The 22,644-nt window shown below is 37.0% G+C and overlaps 1 protein-coding gene across 1 annotated transcript; it reads right to left on the minus strand.

Annotated features, from left to right (window-relative positions):
* Positions 1-6,926: 6,926 nt before the first annotated feature.
* Positions 6,927-10,819, minus strand: LOC121301943 (aquaporin-1). Its single transcript, XM_041231673.1, has 4 exons — positions 10,288-10,819; positions 9,502-9,663; positions 8,140-8,220; positions 6,927-7,547 (listed from the first exon to the last, which is right to left on the minus strand). Exons 1-4 carry the CDS (start codon positions 10,792-10,794, stop codon positions 7,371-7,373), a joined length of 927 nt encoding a protein of 308 aa, XP_041087607.1. The 5' UTR covers positions 10,795-10,819; the 3' UTR covers positions 6,927-7,370.
* Positions 10,820-22,644: the final 11,825 nt, after the last annotated feature.

Below are 22,644 nucleotides of genomic sequence, written 5' to 3' on the forward strand. Positions count from 1 at the left end.
TATATATATATATATATGTGTGTGTGTGTGTGTGTGTGTGTGTTTAAAAAGGAGCTATAACTACAGCGTACAAAATTTAAACAAATAAAAAGTTTTTTTTCATATTGTGGCAGGTAGCAGCAAGACAGACTCAGAAGCCAGGAAACTGTGGTACATAGCACAAACACATACTTTTAATAAACACCAAACCACAAACAAAAAGGCACAAGGGACAAAATAAAGGTTCAAACAAAGTTTGTCCGTTTTGGTTTTTTTCAAGTTCGACCCTTTTCATAAAGAAAACCAAAAAACTGTTTTCTGTTTGGGACAAGCCTTCACTGGGTTTTTAAAGACAATATGGGGGTGTGGTGGGAAACCCAGCACCACACCACCCCAGTCGCGCGTATATACATATATAATATATATATATATATATATATATATATATATATATATATATATATATGGGAATTGATTTGTTTCTTAATACAAGGACGGTAAAACACTATTGACGCATATCTGGGAGTCATATATCCGAGTGCTGACTGTTTATGTATCAGTCGTTAGAACGTATGGCAAGTGATTGGTTCAAACCTCATCACGTGACCAAAAATAAATCCAACTAATGCCCCGGTGATGCTGCTTTCGATGATTAATTACAGAAAATTAATGACAAAATATACTACAAAACAAAAATGCTGCAAACACTAAAATCATCATAAAAACTTTGCTTTCAGTGTTTTCTGACTTCCTAAAATTCAAAGAAATCTAACTCAACGATATATAACTACGCCATTCACAAACTCAACGGACTCCTCTGAGAATTCTATGCACAGACGTCAGCTCACAGTGGGAAACTAAAGGCCTCTCTGGAAAAACTATAGTTACCTCCAGTGGACAATGCCAGCCCCCCCAGGGCGAGGAGCCCTGTACATTTATTTGTTTATTTATTTGCAGAACGGGGTCTCCCCCTCCACCCCTTTGTAGTATTTGTGTTTGTATTATGATTTATTTATTGTATTTATGTATATATATATGACAGCATAGCTGAGCATTTGTCTTATTATTGTTTGAATAAACAGTGCCACAACGCCTTTTGGCCTTTTGTTTTTGGTCAGGACTGAATGATATATACCGGTTTAAAATGAAATAATACTTTTTTTTTGTTTGGGACTGAATTATAACTGACTGGAGAAAGCAAAGCACCTTCATTCCTTTTCTAACTGCAGCCAGTGGCGCTGGTGTTCTTCTCAACAGCTGACAAGCATGTTTATTTCATTTTGCTTTGAAGTGAATAAGAACATAAGAACATAAGAAAGTTTACAAATGAGAGGAGGCCATTCGGCCCATCTTGCTCGTTTGGTTGTTAGTAGCTTATTGATCCCATTATTGCAATGAAGTGAACAAAGAAGACTACGTGGCGACCTAATTCAAGCATTCAAAATTCTAAAAGGTATTGACAGTGTTGACCCAAGGGACTTTTTCAGCCTGAAAAAAGAAACAAGGACCAGGGGTCACAAATGGAGATTAGACAAAGGGGCATTCAGAACAGAAAATAGGAGGCACTTTTTTACACAGAGAATTGTGAGGGTCTGGAATCAACTCCCCAGTAATGTTGTTGAAGCTGACACCCTGGGATCTTTCAAGAAGCTGCTTGATGAGATTCTGGGATCAATAAGCTACTAACAACCAAACGAGCAAGATGGGCCGAAAGGTCTCCTCTCTTTTGTAAACTTTCTTATGTTCTTATGTTCTTATGTATAGCTAGATAGATAGACAGATAGACAGATAGATAGATAGATAGATAGATAGATAGATCATATATTCAGAATGCAATGTTCTCTGCAAAATATTATGGCCACACTCAGTTGACTAGCTACATCACACATCAAATTAATCCAATTTAATTATTTGCTTAAAGACATTTTACACAAGAGACAGACAATATTAACAATTGCACTTAAGCTGTCTGACTTGTGGGACAGCTTGTATATATGAAGGATTTCAAGACAGACTGCAGAACTATCACATGACATATTTATTTCAGATCAGACATGTGATCAATATTAAACATGAAGAGTTATTAATACGTTAAAGGAAAAAAAAAAAAAGATTTCCATTACATGAGAGTAGATGTTGAACTTCATGCTGATTTGAACTTGGCTCGCGCCAAGATAAGCATCAACTAAGATGTAGCTTTGCAGTAAACTAATGCGATCCATCTGCATTGCCATCCATTTGCGTTGTTTTCCATCTGATGATGTAGATATCCTTCTGTCTGGTGTTGATTGCTGAAGTGTAATGCTGGCTCCAGGGATCAGATCATTTTGCCTCTCCAGCGCATCAGCACACACAACGGCTGCAATGCTGGCTCTGGGGATCAACCCAGTGCGGTCTCCCCAGTGGATCAGCATGACAACCGTCTGGATTGAGCTAAGTCGGGTACATCTCTGGGGTCTTCAAGTGGGCACCTTCCATCCTTGGTGTTTCGTAGACTAGCCCACGACACCTCAAGAGGACTCAACAGTGATTCTGGCATCCCAGCATCACCCCCCTCCATCCCCCACTCAGCTCAGCCCAGCTTACTTACCTGTACATCAGCGTTGCTTTCGACAAATCCTCGACAACCCACCTCCACTTGATAAACTCGGACTCTCCATCCTCGCTGTTCCGCTTCAGCAGCTAGTTGAGCATACCGAAGTTTCTTCCTCTCATACGCCTCATCCACAGCATCTTCCCATGGCACTGTTAACTCTACCAGATGAAGAAGTTGTGCTGATCCAGACCACAAGACAATGTCTGCTCGAAGGTTAGTGGTGGCAATCTCAGTTGGAAAAATAAGCCATTGACCAACATTTGCCAGCATCTTCCAGTCTTTAGCAGCTTCAAGTTGTCCTGGGCGAGGCTTGGTTTTAACACCTTTTCTTGGTGGTTGCTCTCCTTAACTGAGAAATATTGTCTTTTGTATGAAATGCTTTGATGGAACTGGTGGCAACTGATTGGTCAGGTTACGCTTGTCTTCCAATGCTAAGGCCAAACATCGCAGCACCTGGTCATGGCACCAAGTAAACCGTCTTTGGCTAAGACCCACCTTACATCCTGTCAAAATGTGCCTTAATGTTGCAGGTGATGAACACAAAGGACATGAGGGATCCTCACCCACCCAGAGGTTTAGGTTCTGTGGTGATGGGACAACATCATATGCTGATCTGATGAGGAAACTGATCTTGCTATGTTCCATTGTCCATAGGTCTTGCCAGCCAATCTTGCGTTGTTCCACACTTTCCCATATCATCCATTCTCCCTGCTTGACCTGGGAAATGGCCTTTACACACCTGATCCTCTCCTCTTGCTTTTGCACCTCATTGACTACCAGCTTCCTCCGTTGAGCTGGGGTTGCCTTGTGCCATGTAGGAGGAGCTGAACTGAGGCCAAAACCTCCTTTTCCATACTGAACTTGCCCCATAATATCTCCGATTCAAAGGGCAGCCTTAGCATCTTCCACAGCTTTCTTTGCCATCCATTTCCTTCCAGTTTTCAACACAGGTGCTGCCTCCCTTACGCATTTGTTGTGTGAATCTACTAATGCAATTTCCAGTCGGACTTTGGCACACTTACTCCTCGGTTAGAGCAGAGATTGGTAGCTGCAGTATTCCTTTACCATAAAGTCCCACTCTGCTGAGGCAGCGTGGAACTCCCAACCATTTCTTGACATATGAACTGATTAAAGCTTCCAGCTTCTCAACTGTTGTCAAGGAAACCTCGTGCACAGTCAGTGGCCACAGCAGTCTTGGCAGTAGACCAAACTGAAAGCACCAGAGTTTCAGTTTGCCTGGTAAAGCGCTGCTGTCTATGCTCTTCAACCCTTCCACTGCTTGTTGTCTAACTTCTCCCACATAAGCTGTGTTCTTTAGATCCCTGTCGTACCATCTCCCTAGACTTTTCACTGGCTTCTCGGTCACTGTTGGTATTGCCTCACCATTAATGTAGAACCTATTATCTACTACTTTAACTTTAATTATAGAGAAGCTCCTTGTTATTTAGTGGGCTTGAATTGCATTCATGCCCATTTAATGTTATTGATTAATTTGCCCAATAACTGATTAGTGCAGGTTACTGTTGTAGTCATTGTTGTCATGTCATCCATGTATGCTCGAATTGGTGGTAGTCGCATTCCAGAAGTCAAGCGCTCTCCTCCCACTACCCATTTTGATGCCCTAATAATTACTTCCATTGCCATGGTAAAAGCCAGTGGAGAAATGGTACATCCTGCCATTATTCCAACTTCTAGGCATTGCCATGTAGTGCTGAATTCTGAAGTATAGAATTCTGAAATATGCTATGTGTGTCTAATGATCTTTACAATTATAGTTTCACAGAGAGATACTACATTAGTTTATTACTTACTAAAGCAATTAATCACAACAAAAAATAATTGATAAACAGACAATTGCAGAATTTAATACTCATCAACAAGGCTTCTGTCTAGATCAGGAGTTCATTAGAATGATGCCCCATGTGAAAGAGGAAAATTAAAATGCAATTTTTTTTTTTACTGCAAAAGAAAAGAGTTTGGTATGAATGACAACCCCCTTGGTAAATTTTCTGAAACAGGAAATCGTGAAGTTAATTAGGGTCGTTGGGAGTATCCTGATAACATGCTGGAATTATAAACAGAGCCTGGCACAGGAGATAATATAGAAATGAACCCCCTATCCCACATACTGTGATAGACTTTCCTTGCACGCTGCTACGCTAGAGATAGGGATTGCTCATATTTCCTGCCTGAGACAATCATTGCATAAATGTTCAGAAGTGGTGCCTTAATGAAATGGAATCAGCCCTAGGCATGCAACAACCAGCACATAATTTAGACTGTGCATGGGGAAATGTTATTAAAATAATACAGAACATTTTGTAACAGTGCGCTGTCTTTGCTCTTTTATTTTCTTTGTTCATTGTAAAAAGAACATGCTTGTTACTGATTTTTGTTAATGATTTTTTTCAAATATTTCTTAGTTGTTCCTACTACAATTAATCCAATTGTTCAAATTATATATATGAATCAGTCCTTGGAAATTCTGGCCTCTAATTGGTTAAAACCAATAGGAGCAAAAATATAACTATTGCCCTAACATCCTTACACCACAGGGGAATAGCCTCCCTCTGACATGCTTTGACAGCAACCTCTCCGTTGATGCCAACATCTCCCCTCTGTGGTCAAATCTTCCTTCTACCATCTTCGAAATATCTCCAAAGTCCGTCCCTACCTTTTCCTCCCATATGCTTTCCCTCCCAGATGCCAGGATCCCCCGTCTTGCCCAGCTGCACTGGCTACCTGTAAAGTTCAGGATTATTTTCAAAACTCTCCTGCTCACCTACAATGCCCTTCATCACATAGATCCCAAGTACCTTCTCAACCTGCTGACCTACTATGTCCTTGCACTATGCACTAAATAGCTAGGTATCCCTAGATAGGTTATCGTCTCTTCTTTGCAAAAACACTAAAGATTTTAATGAGCAAGCCTTACCACACGAGAAGCAGCATCCCAAAGTGTAGCCCATTATAACCAATACAGAAGGCATGGGGGCACGTCTTTGGATGTGCCATGTACCCCCTTAGACGCTTTGCTCACAAAATATTCTGGTGTCTAATGACAGGGTATTGTCCTCGCTTTGCAAAAATACTAAAGATTTTAATGATCAAGCCGTACCTCATGAGTAGCAGTACTCCAAAGTGTAACCATTAAAAATGCAGAGGAATCCCTTTGCTTGTTGATAAACTAGGTCCAAAGTATGATGCTGAAGTTGGCTTCTTATTCGCCCGCTTCTTATTTGGACATCTTCTTATTCGCATCCCGCAAATGTAATGCAAATTGAACAAGTAACTGGTATTTCAGGGGTTAAATCGTTTTGGACCACTTATTTTAAAGCTGATTCTCACACAGTAGGAACCCTTCTACATCACCCATATGTATTTATCCCGGCCCAAAAGGATTTTGATACAAAAACAGCAGGCAAACATGGCACAGATTGCAAGTCGGCATGTTATCGAATAACATGCCGACTTGCAATGAGGCATGTTATTCGATAACATGCCGACTCCGAGTGCTGAACTACTCACACAATGAGTCTTGTGTACTGATCTCTAGGAATTACTTAATGTAAATAACCATTAATATTTTTCATGTAAATTAAAAGACTTGCCTTCTTCTGTAAACACTTTTTATTATTATTATTATTTATTATTATTATTATTTATTATTATTATTATTATTATTATTATTATTATTTATTTAGCTGACACCTTTATCCAAGGTGACTTACAAGTATTACAATAGAAAATACAATATTAAGTGTTGTAATTATTATTATTATTATTATTATTATTGTACTGCCACGCTTAGTAAACTGTCATTCACAATGCAGTGCCTTTAGGATTCCTTTCACGATGAAGGATTTTTATTTTAAAGGACGAGAATCACCAACCCACTTATGTGTATAAGTATAATTTAAATGAAAAAATCCGTTATAGAATTAAGCATGTTAAATTTAATAACACTACTAATAATAATTGTAATAATAAAATGAATAATTGACACACTGATATGCAACGTGTTTTGACAGGCAATATGGCAGAAGGAGAAAATGTGACGTCACATGAGAACACTCAAAGACTCTTCATATCCTCTTGCCTGCCATACACCATACCATCCAAAGTACTGTTGTGCTTTGCAAACAAAACAAAATGCTGGTTCTTACTTCTATAAAGAAACTGACTGATCTAGTCAAAGTTACATTTATCTAAGACAGGTAACTAGAACTGAAGAGCACCTCCTGGACTCAAGAGAAAACATCTAAAACACACAGTATTTACATACTTCTAACAAGAACCACTCTGAATGATAAGAATAGTAAGGGTTCAAATATAAACATAATGCCCCAAATGGTTTCTTTAATAACATTGAAAGTAACATATTTTAGCAAGACAGCAGTACCAGTTTTATTAAAGAAATGTATTTACTCTACTTAATCAACAATGCACAGATTCTTCCAGAAAATAATAAAAATACATCTTTAATATGTTGAATGGTAGCTACATCACTATTAATATGGTACACAGCAGACACCCCAAGAAACAAAAAGCATGATAAAATATATTAGCAGGGAGACTATACTTTAGTGATGCAAAGCAAGACTGGTAACGCTTGGCAAAAACAACATGGCAAATGTTTAACAACCAAGAGTAAACTGCAAAACTACAGGACCACAGTAAACGATTCTGGAAATACCCATGGCTTTGCAATTCCTTATGAATGATTTATTGTGAGAACAGCTGTAATTTCATTCAGCATCAACTGGAATACTATACAATATCAGTTTGATTATTTTCATGTTTCATTGGTGTTGTTTGTGCTTATGTTGTCTGGAGTTGTGTCAGAGTCTGTCAGGAAGGCCTCTCTCATTCCTGTCAGCCATTCAGTCAAGCTGCTCCATCTTGGCACTAGCATGAAGTCGTACACAAAAGCTGCCAGAATTGCTCCTCCCAATGGACCGACCCAGAACACCTGCAAAACAAAGTGATGAGTAATTGGAATGTATTAGCTTGTGGAAACAAGTGTACTCTGTAGTAAATATATAGCTCTGGCCAAAAGTTTTGCACCACCTAGAATTTTAGGACTGAGACATAATAATAATAATAATAAATAATAATAATAATAATAATAATAATAATAATAATAATAATGATGTGAACATAGGTCTTTATTTAACCTCATGTAATCAAAGAAACAGCAAAATGACATCGCAATATACCGGAAGCCATATTAGTATTATAGTATTTCATATTATATTTCGAAATGTCTAATATTTCAACATATGGAAAACTACAGAGCGGTATGTAATTCAATATGTTCAGTTGTGCAACAGGTTGGATTTGACTTTATGAAGCAAAATTTGTGAATTATATTGGGTAATGCAAAACTTTTGGCCATAGCTGTACAAGGCTGACAATTTTATTGGTTTTTCATTACACTTTTTATTTTATTTTTTTATCCCCCCCCTCGTCAATTTGGTAACCCAATATGAATGTTGCATACTGCTCAAGGGGACTGGAGATCAATGGACGGCCTCAACCAATGTATAAAGACAAGCGCTTACCCAGTGGTTTTTGAAACTTGCACTAACGACAGCAGGACCAAAGGATCGTGCAGGATTCATACTACAACTCGTGAAGCCAATCTAGAGAGGAAAAGTAAAAACTGAATCAGAATGTTAATCTGCAGGAAAACACGTTACACTGCAAAGAGCAAGTATGCCTTTGTAAGAAATAATAGCACACTATACAAATGGAACATGTACGCTTTTTCTGATAAACATGCACCCTGTGTGGGTACACATTGTTCTAGTTAAATTGCACAAGCTCTTATTGTTTCATCAGCTGTTTGTTCATTTCCGTTATGCAACACTTGCTTATGTGCCCCTGTAAATGGTAAAGGAGTGAAAAATTCTTGAAAGTCTGTCTCTAAACATTGTGTGATTTTCCTGCGTTTAACGTAAGGCTTTTTGAACTACTGCTTAACTAGCCCAAAACTGTGAACCATGCAACTCTGCACATAGACACTTTACACCCATGCTGTTTTAATAACACCAAAATTAACCTTGATATAACCTTGGGTCCCATCTTTGTTTCTATGTTACTGCTTCAATGACTGTTTCCTCATTTCTATTGGAAAACCACAAGCCTGTCTGATAAACCCAGACATGCAACTTGTACCCCTGCTCAAAAAGCTATTTGTGATGATATGTGCAAACCACAAACTTCTGCTTAAATGACTCAATAGAATCATAAAACTCCACCTCCTATCGGAGGGAGGGTTGGCTCTGCTATTGGTCAGAATTATTAGGTTTACACCTCTTTTGGGTTGGAACGCCACATCCTGTGGGACCTAACCTGCCCAGTATATCAATGGCTGTAGCTATTGTTTAAGGGCTAGAAAATCAGCTGTTGAAACCTGTAAATTTATCTGTAGTTGTGTTGTGCAGAAAACCCATCTCTGTTGCCATGGCAGCTCAGAATACCATCTACTGACACCTTGTGCTCCTGTTTTACTTTATTCCTGAATACACTATTTTGACTGAATTTAACAAAAGAAGACTGACTTATTATTTTTAAGAAGAAAATGAACCTTACACTTTATTAACTGCAAACCAATTGCACATGTCTGATGTAGAGAGCAAAATACAAGCCCTAGATTACTGTATATTGTATTTGTGATTCCATTTTATAAAATATACGTATTCCCAAATACAACCCTTGTGCAGTATTTTACATTAAGGGCTAATTCGATGTTCTGTCTATGTTTTGATTAGCCTTTACAATCACATTGCACCTCTACCACCTGGTTTCCAATGTAACAAAAAGGTTGATCAGTTTCGTGAGATGAATAGATGGACAGACATATTGACTGATTAAGCAGATTTCATAGGTAATGTACATAAATATATAAAATAATGTCTTACAGCCACAAGATGTCCCAAGGTAACTGATAGCCCAATGATAACAGGTGCAAACTTGTTCAGGGATGATTTTTTGTCTGAAGTGGCAAAGACGCAAAGAATGAGCTGAGAGGTGATCACCATTTCTACGCCCAGGGCTTGAAACTCGCTGACTCCTGGGGAAAGCTACAAAAAGGCAAAAAAAAAAAAAAAAAAAAGAACCAAAATATCTTGAATAGTAGAAAAGCAGGACTTTTGATAATTTTGCTAAAGCTAACAAGAGGTACGAAAGTTGATCATTAACAACAAAAGAACCAGTTCTAACTGTTGTATATTTACCTGCAGTTACTGTTCAGCTGAGCTGAATATAAAGTAAACATCTAAGCTGTTTGTACCAATTGAAAGTGCTTTAGTTTAATTTTATGAAAACTGCTATGATACAAGGTAGAATCGACATTTTACAAACACAGAATATTACAACTAATATGATGACCTTACCTTAGACAAACTATAAATTTCCAAATGTTTGTGTTATACAGTACTTTGTACAAAGCTCTGAATAAACAGATCTAATACATTGTAAACCTTGCATGTTATAACTTTTTGAAAAGCATAATAAACTACAAACAAAACAAAAAAAACCCTGCAAATGTAACTTTAAATGGGTTGAGATTATAAAGTTTTACAACAATCCATTATATGCCACCCTATTTATCTCATCTCCTCCATCAGTCTATCACATAGCAAAACATTTTCATCAAAGCAAAAACAGTAGAGTACCAGTTTATTTTTTGTATGCATTTTACTCACTGTATTCAATCCAAGGTCTCCACGAACCCCAGCCGGTGTGACTCCATGAAGAAAAGCTGAAGCCGTAATGGATCCCAGAAGCTGAGCAATGACATATAGAAATGCCCGCATGGGGCTTACTCGAAAACCAGCAAGAAGAGCCAGAGTCACTGCTGGGTTCAAGTGGACACCACCAGCTGATCCCAAACACAAAGACATGACAGCCACCGAAATCCCAAAGGTCAGTGACACGTGAACGGGATCTGGAGAAGCCTGCATCACTGAAGCTGTGGAGTGCTGGGGGGCTCCAACTGAAAGGTCATTGTTCAGATCAGTGGCCAAAGAATGAGACTGAGGACCACTGGAGGAACCTCCTGCTTCAGCTGTAGGCTGATGCCACATGATGGTGGAGGCCAAGCTAGCGAACACAAAGACGGCCGTCCCAACAAATTCAGAGAAAATGCATCTCACGAAGGACAGAGTCCATGTTTCCTTTAAGATTTGGACCAGCCTCATCTCTTCCAGCATTTTGAATGCCAAGAGGATTTCAACAAGAACAATAATTGCTACAGCAGTCATCTCAATATTAATACGCTAGGAAAGAAATGACGTAGGGAGCTGGGTGGAGATTTAGACTTTTTTTTTTTTCAAAAGGGATAGTGTTGTAATCTTAAAATGTCAAGTTTGTTAAATCCAATTCTCCTGTTTCACCTTGTAAGTTATTTCCAGTATTTTCTTTCCTGTCGATTGGTTTATCAAGTGTTCAGTGGACACATTAAAGACACCACTCAACAGCTCACCTTCCTGTTTTGACATTTAAGGCTTGGCTGCTCATGTGCCGATGGTGTCTGTTTTCTGCAAGTTGTGTTCCTTGAACAGGGTTTCTTCTGTTATTCTACCAAACCTGAGCCTTCTCAAAAGCAGTTCTGGGGGATTTGGATGGATCAGTATGATGATTTAACATCTTAAGTCCTATAGGAGCGTAAAAAAAAAATATCTTCAATAAACCACTTCTATTCAAAAAATAAAACAAAATAGTCGTATCCTTTATGATCCGTCACTATCATTATTTAACTATTTGTTGCATTATGTAGCTCATATGGGGTCTTTTTTCAGATAACTATATTAAAGTGTTTACAGCCAGAGGTTTTTATTCCTGTTTAATCTTTCCATTTTAAATGTTAATCATTCATTGTTGCACTAGAAAATAGAAAGGATTTATGTTTGGTTTGACTGATATTTAACATTTTTAAGATTTAGGGAAAGAAATAAAGATTTTTTAAATCAGTTTCTTGAAGAAAGAACAGTTTGGTTTTCATGAAACTTGTAGACTTTCCTTTTTAACAGCTGGAATTTGAATATGAAAATGTAATCAGTACTCTTTTATGAGTTAAAGCTTTGTGAATGGGGACCGTTGCACAGTAAAATTCAAACAGCACTCACATTTTTACATTCTAAACCTTGTCTTCTTAGGAAGAAACAATGGTCGTATTTATAGAAATTCATTATCCTCGAGACAACAAATCTTATTTCAATATATTATTTTAAAGAAGATAATATATGCAATGAATCGAAGACATGCACATATTTAATTGAATAGGTTTAAAAATGCATTCATTATTTTATTTTACAGATTATGCAAAAACTATGCACATTTCAATATAACATTTAACATTTAGCTGTGCTTTATCATTGTTAAAGTTTCATGTCCTACTCTTTTAATAATATACAATTACAAATTTTAGTTTGAAAGGTACATTTAGCACTTAATTCCACCCACTATCTACTGGGAAACAGCAGTTAGTGTATCCATGGAAACTAATTATAAATGAACATAGTATTTCTGACTGTAGTTGTAAAATTTTGTTCTACAGAGGCCATCGTGTTACCCAAACTTAATCTGAAGAATAGTTTCAGTTTGTTTTCATAAGGGAAAGTCTCTTAACTGCTAATTGTTTATTGAAAGTAATTTCTGCCTCCATAGCAACTTGCTAGGCAATCTTACACAGTACTTGCATTCTAATCTAGTCCAGATGACAACTCTAAACCACAGCACTAAACACATTAAACCAACATTTTTTTTTATTCCTAGTCATCTACTGGAAAATTGACACGATATACCTTGTGTACAATAATTTGATAACATGGGGTTTAAGAAGTTTATAGAATGATGACACTGTCCATTCTTACTGTAGGGTGTTTTTGAGGATCACTGGTCCCCATCACCTCCTCTTTCAACAATTCAATTTCCCTTAAAGTATTTGAACTATATGTCATGAAAATTCAATGACCCACAAACCATGTCTGGCAAAAAACAAATGGAAGAAAAATTGCACTGTTGACTTGTTTTTATACTGAATATACTTAAAAAGTGTTCCTTCGTTTCACTGCAAAGTTACTGTAGCTGCTCAACTTCAGATATAATGGGTTAACTGGGGAACTAAAAAGGTGTGTGCCAGAGGGGGTGGGGACACGTATGATGAGCAATCAGTCAGCAGTGCATAAGATGAACAGTCAATTTTCTTTGACAACCCCTTAGGAAAACACTGAACCATTGAGACACTTCACAGAAGGTCAAATGCAACAATAAGTGTACAGTTGTAGGGGGTAGATAATACTCCGATAGCACTGAAGGACATGGAAATGCACAAGCTGTTGAAAATGTAAAATATTTTAATCAAAATGATTAAGTTTCCACAGGCTGAAAAGTTGTTGCTCAGAGTGGATGACAGAAAGTCAACAGAAGGGCATCTGTAACTATAGCAGATTCCTCTAAAACCTTGAAGAAATGCTATTAAATAATAGGTATAATACTATAGAATTATGTACATAATCTTTTTTTCAAATGCATTGTACAAAAGTAACTATTATAGGGTTTGTTACATCTTTTTTAATGCATTATCCTGGATCTAATGTCTCTCATTAGCAAAATGCATAATAGATACACTATTTTTATCTTTTGAAAATGGAAATGAAAATGGTTTTTATTTTGTGTGTGTGTGTGTGTGTGTGTGTGTGGTGGGGTGGGGTGGGGTTGGGGGGGTGCTGAATAAATATATATAAACATACCTTTTTTTTACTGTTAAAGAAATGACCAGGAGATTCCCAGTACAAGTCCCTGCTCAGCCATTGACTGATTGTGTGACCCTGAGCAAGTCACTTAACCTCCTTGTGCTCCGTCTTTTGGGTGACAGGCTGTTGTAAGTGACTCTGCAGCTGATGCATAGTTCACACACCCATAGTCTCTGTAAGTCGTCCTGGATAAAGGCATCTGCTAAACAAACAAATAATAATAAAATAATGTATTTCTTTGTTGACTAATCAGATATAACACCTTGCCCAGGACTATAATCCCTCACTGCAGAAATGATGCCTTTCTAAGGATACTAGGGAAAGATTTTATATTAAAAAAAAAAGATAAAAGAAAGGTAAGGCAAATGAGTTTTAGTTAGTTTGATCACAACAGTTTCTAGGTTAAAAAACGTCAGCTTGTTATTGATTGATACTCAATAATTGTGTAAACAAGTGAAACCGAAGGACCAAATTGTTTAGTGTTGCATTATTAACACATTTTATTCCATTTAATTAATACCTAACAACTTCACATTTTTCAAGGTAATTACTGGCAAAATATGAGTTTTGGTACACCCCTACTATTGACCGATTAACAACAAAACAATGACTTACCCTGAGTAAAATAGGGAGCAGCTTTCCCCACCATCTGTATAAATCAAATTGAAAAATGGGTAATGATTGAGATTGCATACATTTCTTATTGAAAGCTTTTGCCTTAGATGCAATTGAAATCAGCTCATGTCAGCTTTACTTAGAGAAATGTTTAGAATCTCATTAGAGCCTCATTAGAAACCTGACTATCTCAATGTAAGTAATGGAACTGAGTGTGAAGCTCCAAAATATCAATCACAGAGTACCTGAACAGAATATGTTAATGAAAGACAATGGGGATACGTTAACAGTAATGGATAAACATTGTTTACTGCGATTTACAATTATTTCTTAAGCCTTTCTAATATAATTTTAGTGGATTTTATATTTATACTTAATAATGATGTTTGAACTCATGCTGTATTTATTCATAATACGAGACATTCAGTGCAGGATAATGCATTAAGTAAATTAACTAATAGTTAACACACCATGGATAACTTAAAGTTGGTGATTTTAGAAAAAATAAAATGAGATAATGTAAAGTATAGAAGAATAAATGGAAAAATTGACTAGACACCATGATTCCTGAAGGTTTAAATAGAAAGGAACAGTAGAGTTTTACATCATTAGCTATATAATGAATGACATCACAAAGACATTAGTTTTGAAGAGAAATAAATGTGTGGTTACCATGGCATCAAAAGCTGATAAATACCTCCAATGTTTGTTTTCACACACACTTTCCCTTCACAAAGGTATATTAAACATACCGACATGTTGGGAAGTTTGGCTCTTTTATACTTTTATATATATATATAGTGAGCAAGCTGCTCTTACTACACTATGTTCATTTGCCCCTTTAATAACTTAGACCCAACACAGAGACTGCCAGTTAAACGCTTTTACGCACACTTTTAATAATACAAAACAAGTTTTGTGGGTTGTTGGTGTGTGGTTTGGAAGAAGAAGAAAAGGATTATGGTGTGGTTTAATAAAACTTTCAAAAAGGGTTTTGTATAGGGAAACAGCTTAGCTGTCTTGTTTAGTTAAAGATTAATTTGAACAAGTTTAGTTTAGTTCTCCTGTGTGATGCACGAGTCACTCACTCGGGGTTAGGTGTTGGGTGAGTGAAGAACGGGAGGGAGAAGGAGAGTAAAGTAAAAACAAAAAAGTAACAATTGCAACTCGTGCTGACATAGCTCAAGCACGATACTTGCTTGTTTCGTGTTCGTCCACTGTTTGTTTGTTTGTCTAGTTGTTTTGAAATGGGTTGAAATACATATTAGTAAAACAAAGTAGTATTAAAATGCTTGAGTATGTCTCTGTAACCTATGTTGAAATATGGATAATTAAGTCAGCTCTTTAGAAGGACATTGCACTTTGACTGTGTGTACCGAGAACATCTTGTGATACTTTGTTTCCTTTTAAGATGAATATATGTTCTGCTGCAAGGACACACTATTTTGTCTTGTTTGTGCATTACTATAACAATCTGTACCTTGTAACTGCGTGGCAGAGAAGCATTAGCAGACTGCCTGCGATGTGTTGTCCCTCCAGATAAGTGCTTGAATAAAACTACCTTCATTAGCATCGACTCTTAGAGATTGACTTCATTTTTCATCCCTACAATTTGGCATAGATGGCAGGATACTGCACTTGCGGTCTGAGATGTTTCTGGTCCTTGTGATGTGAATTTGCACAGCACTACAAGGGTGAGTAATAGCAATCTGTTATTGTGTATGACACAGACCATATTTTGACAGTGTTGCAGTGTCTAATTAAATATGGGACTTCTCTTAAGTTGTAGGATAATTGGTTTGTTTTTGTTGTATTACTGTTGTGTCAATTGATCACAGAGGATCATAAGTACGGGGTACTTGGGTTCGTCAATACGGGTATGGAGATAATAATGTGGTAGAGAGGTCTTCCCATTGACTGCTCAACTAAATCATAGTGAGTATCAAGTATGGGGTATGAGATACAGAGATCATAGTGTGGTAGAGAGGTCTCCCCATTGACAGCTGAACTAAATATGTATGTGTTATAAGGATATGAAGCAGCTGGAATACCCATATTGTTTGTAAATATATGTTTGTATATGTATTGAGTGTCTAAGGTGATCAATGAATTGGCAACACTACTCGACCATGAGCACACCAGCAGAACCCATTAATCATTGACTAATTAGATTATTATTAAGTATAGTGCTGGATTGAAAAAGGACTGCACTCGGCCTTGAGCATGCTGCTTTTCAAACTCAATAACCAACCTAACTCAATAAAGGGAACTGTGTTGTACATAAGGATCTTTTGAAGTTAATTTGAATCTGTTTTGCTGTCACCATCAGGTAATAGGATAAACCTCTTCTAACAACTGCCAGAAAAAAGTCAGATGGATGAGGGTATTGGCATAAAACCCTAGTTAAAACCCAGGTGAAACTGATAAGGAGAAATCAGACAATAAACTCCAGCTAAAGCCAATAAGAGCACATACAAAAGTGTAAATTGAATGTGCAAGGAAATAAAACCACTCATTAAAGTGCATTTCCAGAGAAGGAGTTATTTTTGCTTTCTTAGAATAATATTGGAGCAATATACTGGGAGAAAAAAAACGAAATAGAGACAACAGAGTAGCAAAATGGTTGAAAATGGATACACAAATACATGATAGAGAAAACTGCAATTAAAAGGAAGGGTGGAGAAAGATGGTTGGTCAAGTAATGTGAGTAATGAAGAGCAGACAGAATGGTTTGTGAAGTAAAAAAAAGACAAATTGGAACAGGCATGTGTAATTTTTGTATATAGAGGTAGAGTATTGCGAAAGGAGTTTTGCATGTATGTGTCTAAGTGTAGTTTGGTCTCATTCTTACATTTTTCTAATATATATATAAATATTTTATAGCTTTTCATTTTAAAGTTCATCTTTAAATTCAGCATATTGAAATCTTCAGTCGTGCTCAATGAAAACGAAAAGCTCAAGCTTGAAGAAATAATTTCCTTATTATATGACTCTGCAACTTTTTGCAATTATAAAAAAAAAAAAAATACCAAACAATGTTGTGCCAAAAGGATCCGTAGCCAGCTCATAAACCTCTGGATGAAGGATAGGTAGGGCTCTGGAATGTCTCTTCTGCTCTTTTTTTAGATTTGTTTTTGAGGTTCTTTGTTTTTCTTTATTCTATTTCTATGAACAAAGACTTTATTCAAGCCATTACCTTTCAATAGAAAATAACAGCTTTGTTTTTTCGGTTCATTGATTGTTTAATCTTCCACGCAAAAGAAAAAGATTATCTATGGAAACTCCTATCAACGTTGTCAGATCTGTTGTTTTGCACAGTTTGACTGATGCAGCTTTTCTATATTATTACAGACTAGACGTGATGGATGTCATTTGAGTAACAAATTAATCAGTCATTGGATTGTAGGCTGCAGATGGAACTGGCAGCAGCCCCAGTTTGATATTGGGCTGAGATGAGATTGAGTTTTATTGACTGCTGTCAAGGTGCAGATGGAAATATGGCATTTTAACTTGTGAAGGACTTGTTGAATGGATAAAGAAAGGCGTATTGAGTTCATAATTATCATGGAATGAAGCACACACAATTGCTGATTGTTTGAACAAAACATTACCCCAAAACAACACCCATTGGCTTTAAGCATTTGTATGTGATCTGCCTCATTATGCAAACCCCAATCTAACAAAGTGATCTCATTTCTAAAACTGAAAATCCAAATCAAAGAACACAGAGGAACACAACAGTATGACACAACATATTTGAAAAAAGAACTGCCACTGTATCATATAAATCTATCTGTCCTTAAATCCAGCCACCAATTGTGATAAAACGTGATTGATTCCCCGAATTACTCATGCAGCTATAGAATTTCCACATCTGGACTATTCTAGTCAATAATTCTTACCTTGTCCAGAGCCACTGCTCTCATTTCAGTTAACTTGATTCATATAGCCACTAGGACTCACTACTATTGTTCAGATAACTTGTGGGTTGATACATTGCATTCTGACAGCAGTAACAGATGGACACATTCCCCCAAATTAGCACTTTCTAGTAGTGTTTCTATAAATAATTGGCACCTAAACTAACATATCAAGACATAACAGACTCTGACAAGTTTTTGTGGTTTGGAAATGTGACCAAAAAATACAGCTATTATTGTAAACAAAATGCAACTTTTTCATAAAATGTATAATACCTGCATCACAATTAGCCTCTAAAATGCCAATGTTTGGTGTAAGTGTAGAAACCTTTAGGCTGCTGGGTGTGCCTATGCATATGTGGAAATATTTTCATTGGTTTTGGGGGTTTTGTTCTAGACAGATACCAGGCCACTTTTAATTTGCCACTTTGAAAAACGCAGTCCATGGTCTATTGTATCCACCCTGATTTAAAATGGCCACTGCTCCACCAAAGTATCTTCTTCTACTGTCATATGGACAAAACAATACTAGTCAAATACAGTAGGCAGATGTTACTGCTAATTTCATGAAACACAGGTCGATAAAACATAAAATTCTAGCAATTTGTTTTATTGAAAACCTGGTTACAATTCGCTGTCCTGGCATTTCAACAATCCATTCTCCACCTACCGCATGCTGTATATTCAGCGAACAAAGTACAAGAAGCTTGATAACAAATATCATACGCAATTCATATTTTTTCAATGTGTAAAACACCCAGTAAGCAGCTTATCTGGAGTGCTAGTTCTGTTGACTTAATACTGAGATTTTTTCATTTTTCTCTAAGTCCGCTTGGCTTCGAAAACATTACCACTCTGGTACAATAGCTGAGCTTTTACCATATTCCTTCAGCATAGAAGCATTGCATTGTCATTGTATTTCCACTGCTATGCCTAGGATAGTGCTACGGTCCAGGTACATTTTATCAATGAGCTAAACTGAATGTAAATGAGTTAAACAAATGTATCCGTCTAGTTTGTTTTTTTCAAAATGCTGAAGAAGTTTTTACCTCAAAGTGAATGACTGAGTGCAGTTATGGCTCCGATGAACTTCTTATTGAAGCCTGTTAGGTTTACAAGTTGCACTGTAGTCAATTACTCAGCATGCATTCCTGTGTAACTAATAAGACTTATTTAAAAAGCAGGCCCCTATAAGCTGGCTCGCGAAACCCCAGCATTTAGAGGCCTACGATGTGCCAGAAATCTTCTGCCCTTTGCAAGGTTTTGTTTCTAAGCTGTGCTAACACAATACTTCTTGTGCTCAATGCTCCTCAATCTATCCTCAAAGAAGCTTCTTCATTGTAACTGCATTAACTTTTATTTGAGAGTGCAATGCATCATTTCGTTTCTAATTGTGATATATTTGTTTTAATTCTTCAACAAAAAAGAGGTTTTGTGTTTACTTGAAGCAGTCTTCCCTTTCATTGTTCAGAAAAGAAAAAAAAAACATAACACTCTGGTCACCTTTGTGTTGGCACTAGTTCAAACTTTCTCCATGTAATACAGAAGAAATGTGAGGTGTAAGATCGACGTAAATAATTGGGTTAACTTTTACCTACTGGGATTATACAAACTTCCTTTAACTTTTCTGTGGGGTGAATGAGCAAGCTGCTACTGCTACATCGAGAAGAACTTATGTAGATATACATACATAAAATCGTATTACAAAAACCCATAAACGACACTACCTTGTTTGAGTATGCTTCAGAATCATTTTGTAGTCCACTTGAGAGCAGTATTTCCCAGTTTATTATATCAAGTGACCTTTTAAAGCACTATTTGGTTGACATTGTGGTCATATGACCAATGATCGCTTGTTTTTTTCTGTATCTACCTGTACACAAACATTCAGTTTTTGTCATCTGTTCTCTACTCCCACTAAGGGTGAAGGGGGGTGGGGGGGTGTGGGTGTGGGGACCCTGGAAAGTTTCAGGGCAAGGTCATACAATTATACATGAAACAAAAACTGATCAATATGTGGTATTGTGATCCTCCGTCAAGCATATGTTATTAGTAGCTAATGCAGGGTCTGTATACAAATTACTAGATATAAACACAAGCATTACTAATCATATAGTGTATGTAGTGAGACAGATGGAGCCCCCTATTTAGGGAGAGATAAAATAAGTGAAATAAGTGATAACACTAAGGCTAAGATCCATAAGAACCATAGGGGAGTTTTAGGCTTCATCTACTTGAGTCAATGTTTTAGAGACTATTAATAATGTTTGTCCAGGGGTGTTGTTCTGCATTGCATATGTGCCTTTAACTGTTTTTCTACCAGTGTGCAGTCAACCTACCCCTATCATGCTTTTGTACTGAACTGCTGTGACAGGGTAATGTCACTGCCCAAGCTGTTACCAGTATGAAGAGAGAATCTGCAGGTTAATCATTGTTGTGCACATTTATTTAACAATAGAACAGTACATTAAATACATTAACAAATAAACAGGCGCAGTGGCCAAAATAATAAAAAAAAAACTTTTGGATATAACAGCAAACCAACAGCACAGCAACACACACCTTCACCAACACTGACATTAACTCTAATAGTAACACCCGTGATTACCCTTTTTATACACCTGTGGTTGGAGCCTAATTAATCATTAATCATTCAATTATGGCTCCAGCCACATTCCCACATGTATTTCTGGCAGGGAGGAATTTAACCCCCTCCTTGCCAACCCAATATTCAGAACACATTATGCTGGCATACACACTTATTTACTTATCAAATCTGGCTATGATTTGAACAATCTGACAATTGAACACACTTTCAAGACAAGATCAGATCAGTAAGTTATTAGTTTTCATTTGGAGCAGTTGGCTTTTTGTTCTTTTCCCAGGTCCTTGGTGTTTGCATTTAAAAGACTAGTATATGGCTGAAGTTTATGTGTACTATCCCTGTACGAGGACATCAAGGAGCAGTTCTGTATAAATAGGGGTCCCAGTATTTCAAAATGACGTTGCCTTTTACAGCTGATTGCCTTTATTAAAGCATGGCCTGGATTGGTTTGGCTCCATCAGTATGTGTCACAGACCAGATCAGATCCTGACAAATGTGTTCTGGGTAAATGGAAGAATGTTTAAGGTCAGTAGAAATCTGTCACAGTTACTCCCAGAGCAGTTCCAGTCTGGTTTTCATTTTTACGCATTCCCGACTGAATCTTGCATTGGCTACTTCAAACATGGTGAGGAGGGCAGACCACCAGCTTTTAAAGAGACAGTGAGAAAAATGTTTTAAAAAAACATTAGGGTCATTCCAGCTCAAGCGGATCAACTCACCTCGACCTCTTCTGTCAATGACTTCCATTAGATATTTTGCCTATTACTTCCTCTGCTGCTAGTCTCACTCCCTCATTCCATTAGCCCCAGCCTTACTCTGGTAGACTACACTGATCTCTAAGGCACCTACTTATATTACACGGCACCTTCATTGCATCATTATCTTGTTTGTGTTTGACTGGATGTTTTTGTCAAGATAAGGTCAGTGACAACGTTTCTCTTTGTTTCTTTTATCTCATCAGCTTAGGGAAATGCCTGCTTAGTGTTAGCGAAAGTTCCTGGCCGGAAAGGAGATCCAGCAATGTGAACAAAAGGTTACATCTTTGATTCTGTAAGCTGTTTCTCAGTGATCTTAATGACTGCATCTGAAATCATTTAGGAACTCATGCACCATTCATTTAGAGAAGTTAAAAGAAACCCCACAGCTCCAAAACCATTAATTTATACCATAAACCTGTTGAGAACTGTAAAAGTTTACGATCGCTCAAACACATTGAAATGACACAGCTTCTTATTTGTCTTTGTAAACCAACATTCAGTTACATCTATGGACAGTACTTTTGTTTTCCCAATGATCGGGCAAGAAAGACTGGAAAAAATAAGGTACGTTTACAATAGTACCAGTACAGTTGACCAATAAATAATAAGATATAAAATAATTGTGGTATCTCCCACATACTTTTCTAATGCCGATAAGAGTTAACATGTCTTAATAGCTCATAACATTAGGACCAGGCTTAGCCTACGCTACAATGTAGACTCAGGTTTGAATTTCTCAGTTATGTGAAGGATGTTGAAATACCCAGTCCCTAAAGTGCGTCTGTCCAAAATAGCATGTTAGTAACTGGAAAAATGTACACTAGAAAAATGGATTTCAGAAAACAAAACATACCGTGGCGTGGCACCCAATATATATATATATATATATATATATATATATATATATATATATATATATATATATATATATATATATATATATATATATACACATCTTTTTGATATATTTATCAACTCCACTATTTTCAAAAGCATGGAATTTGTATCTGATATCTCTACATGTGGAAAAATATTGCATAAAAAAAAAAAAATGTTTTGGATCAGCCAAAGGTCACACATTGTAATGCTGTATAAACAAAGGTCACTTTGGCTTACCCCTGCTGCTCTCCGATGAATTGCTCTGCACTGACTGCACCAGACAAAACCATGAAATATCAACATTTAGCAAGGCTTGTTTTACCTGGCACACTGGCTTGAGACAACTGCTGCGCTGGAACATTTATCAAACCTTTACACGTTACAACTGCCAGCTAACATTATCTACAGTGGGTCATAGTTTCTCTCAGAGACAAGAGAGAACAAAAGGGAAACATCATTTATAAACCTATCATGTTGGCAAGAGAATGTCAGCTTTCCAAAACACGGGTTGCAGAAGTTGCTGTGAGCT

Source organism: Polyodon spathula, chromosome 28 (assembly GCF_017654505.1).
Source record: "Polyodon spathula isolate WHYD16114869_AA chromosome 28, ASM1765450v1, whole genome shotgun sequence".
Taxonomy (NCBI): Eukaryota; Metazoa; Chordata; class Actinopteri; order Acipenseriformes; family Polyodontidae; genus Polyodon; species Polyodon spathula.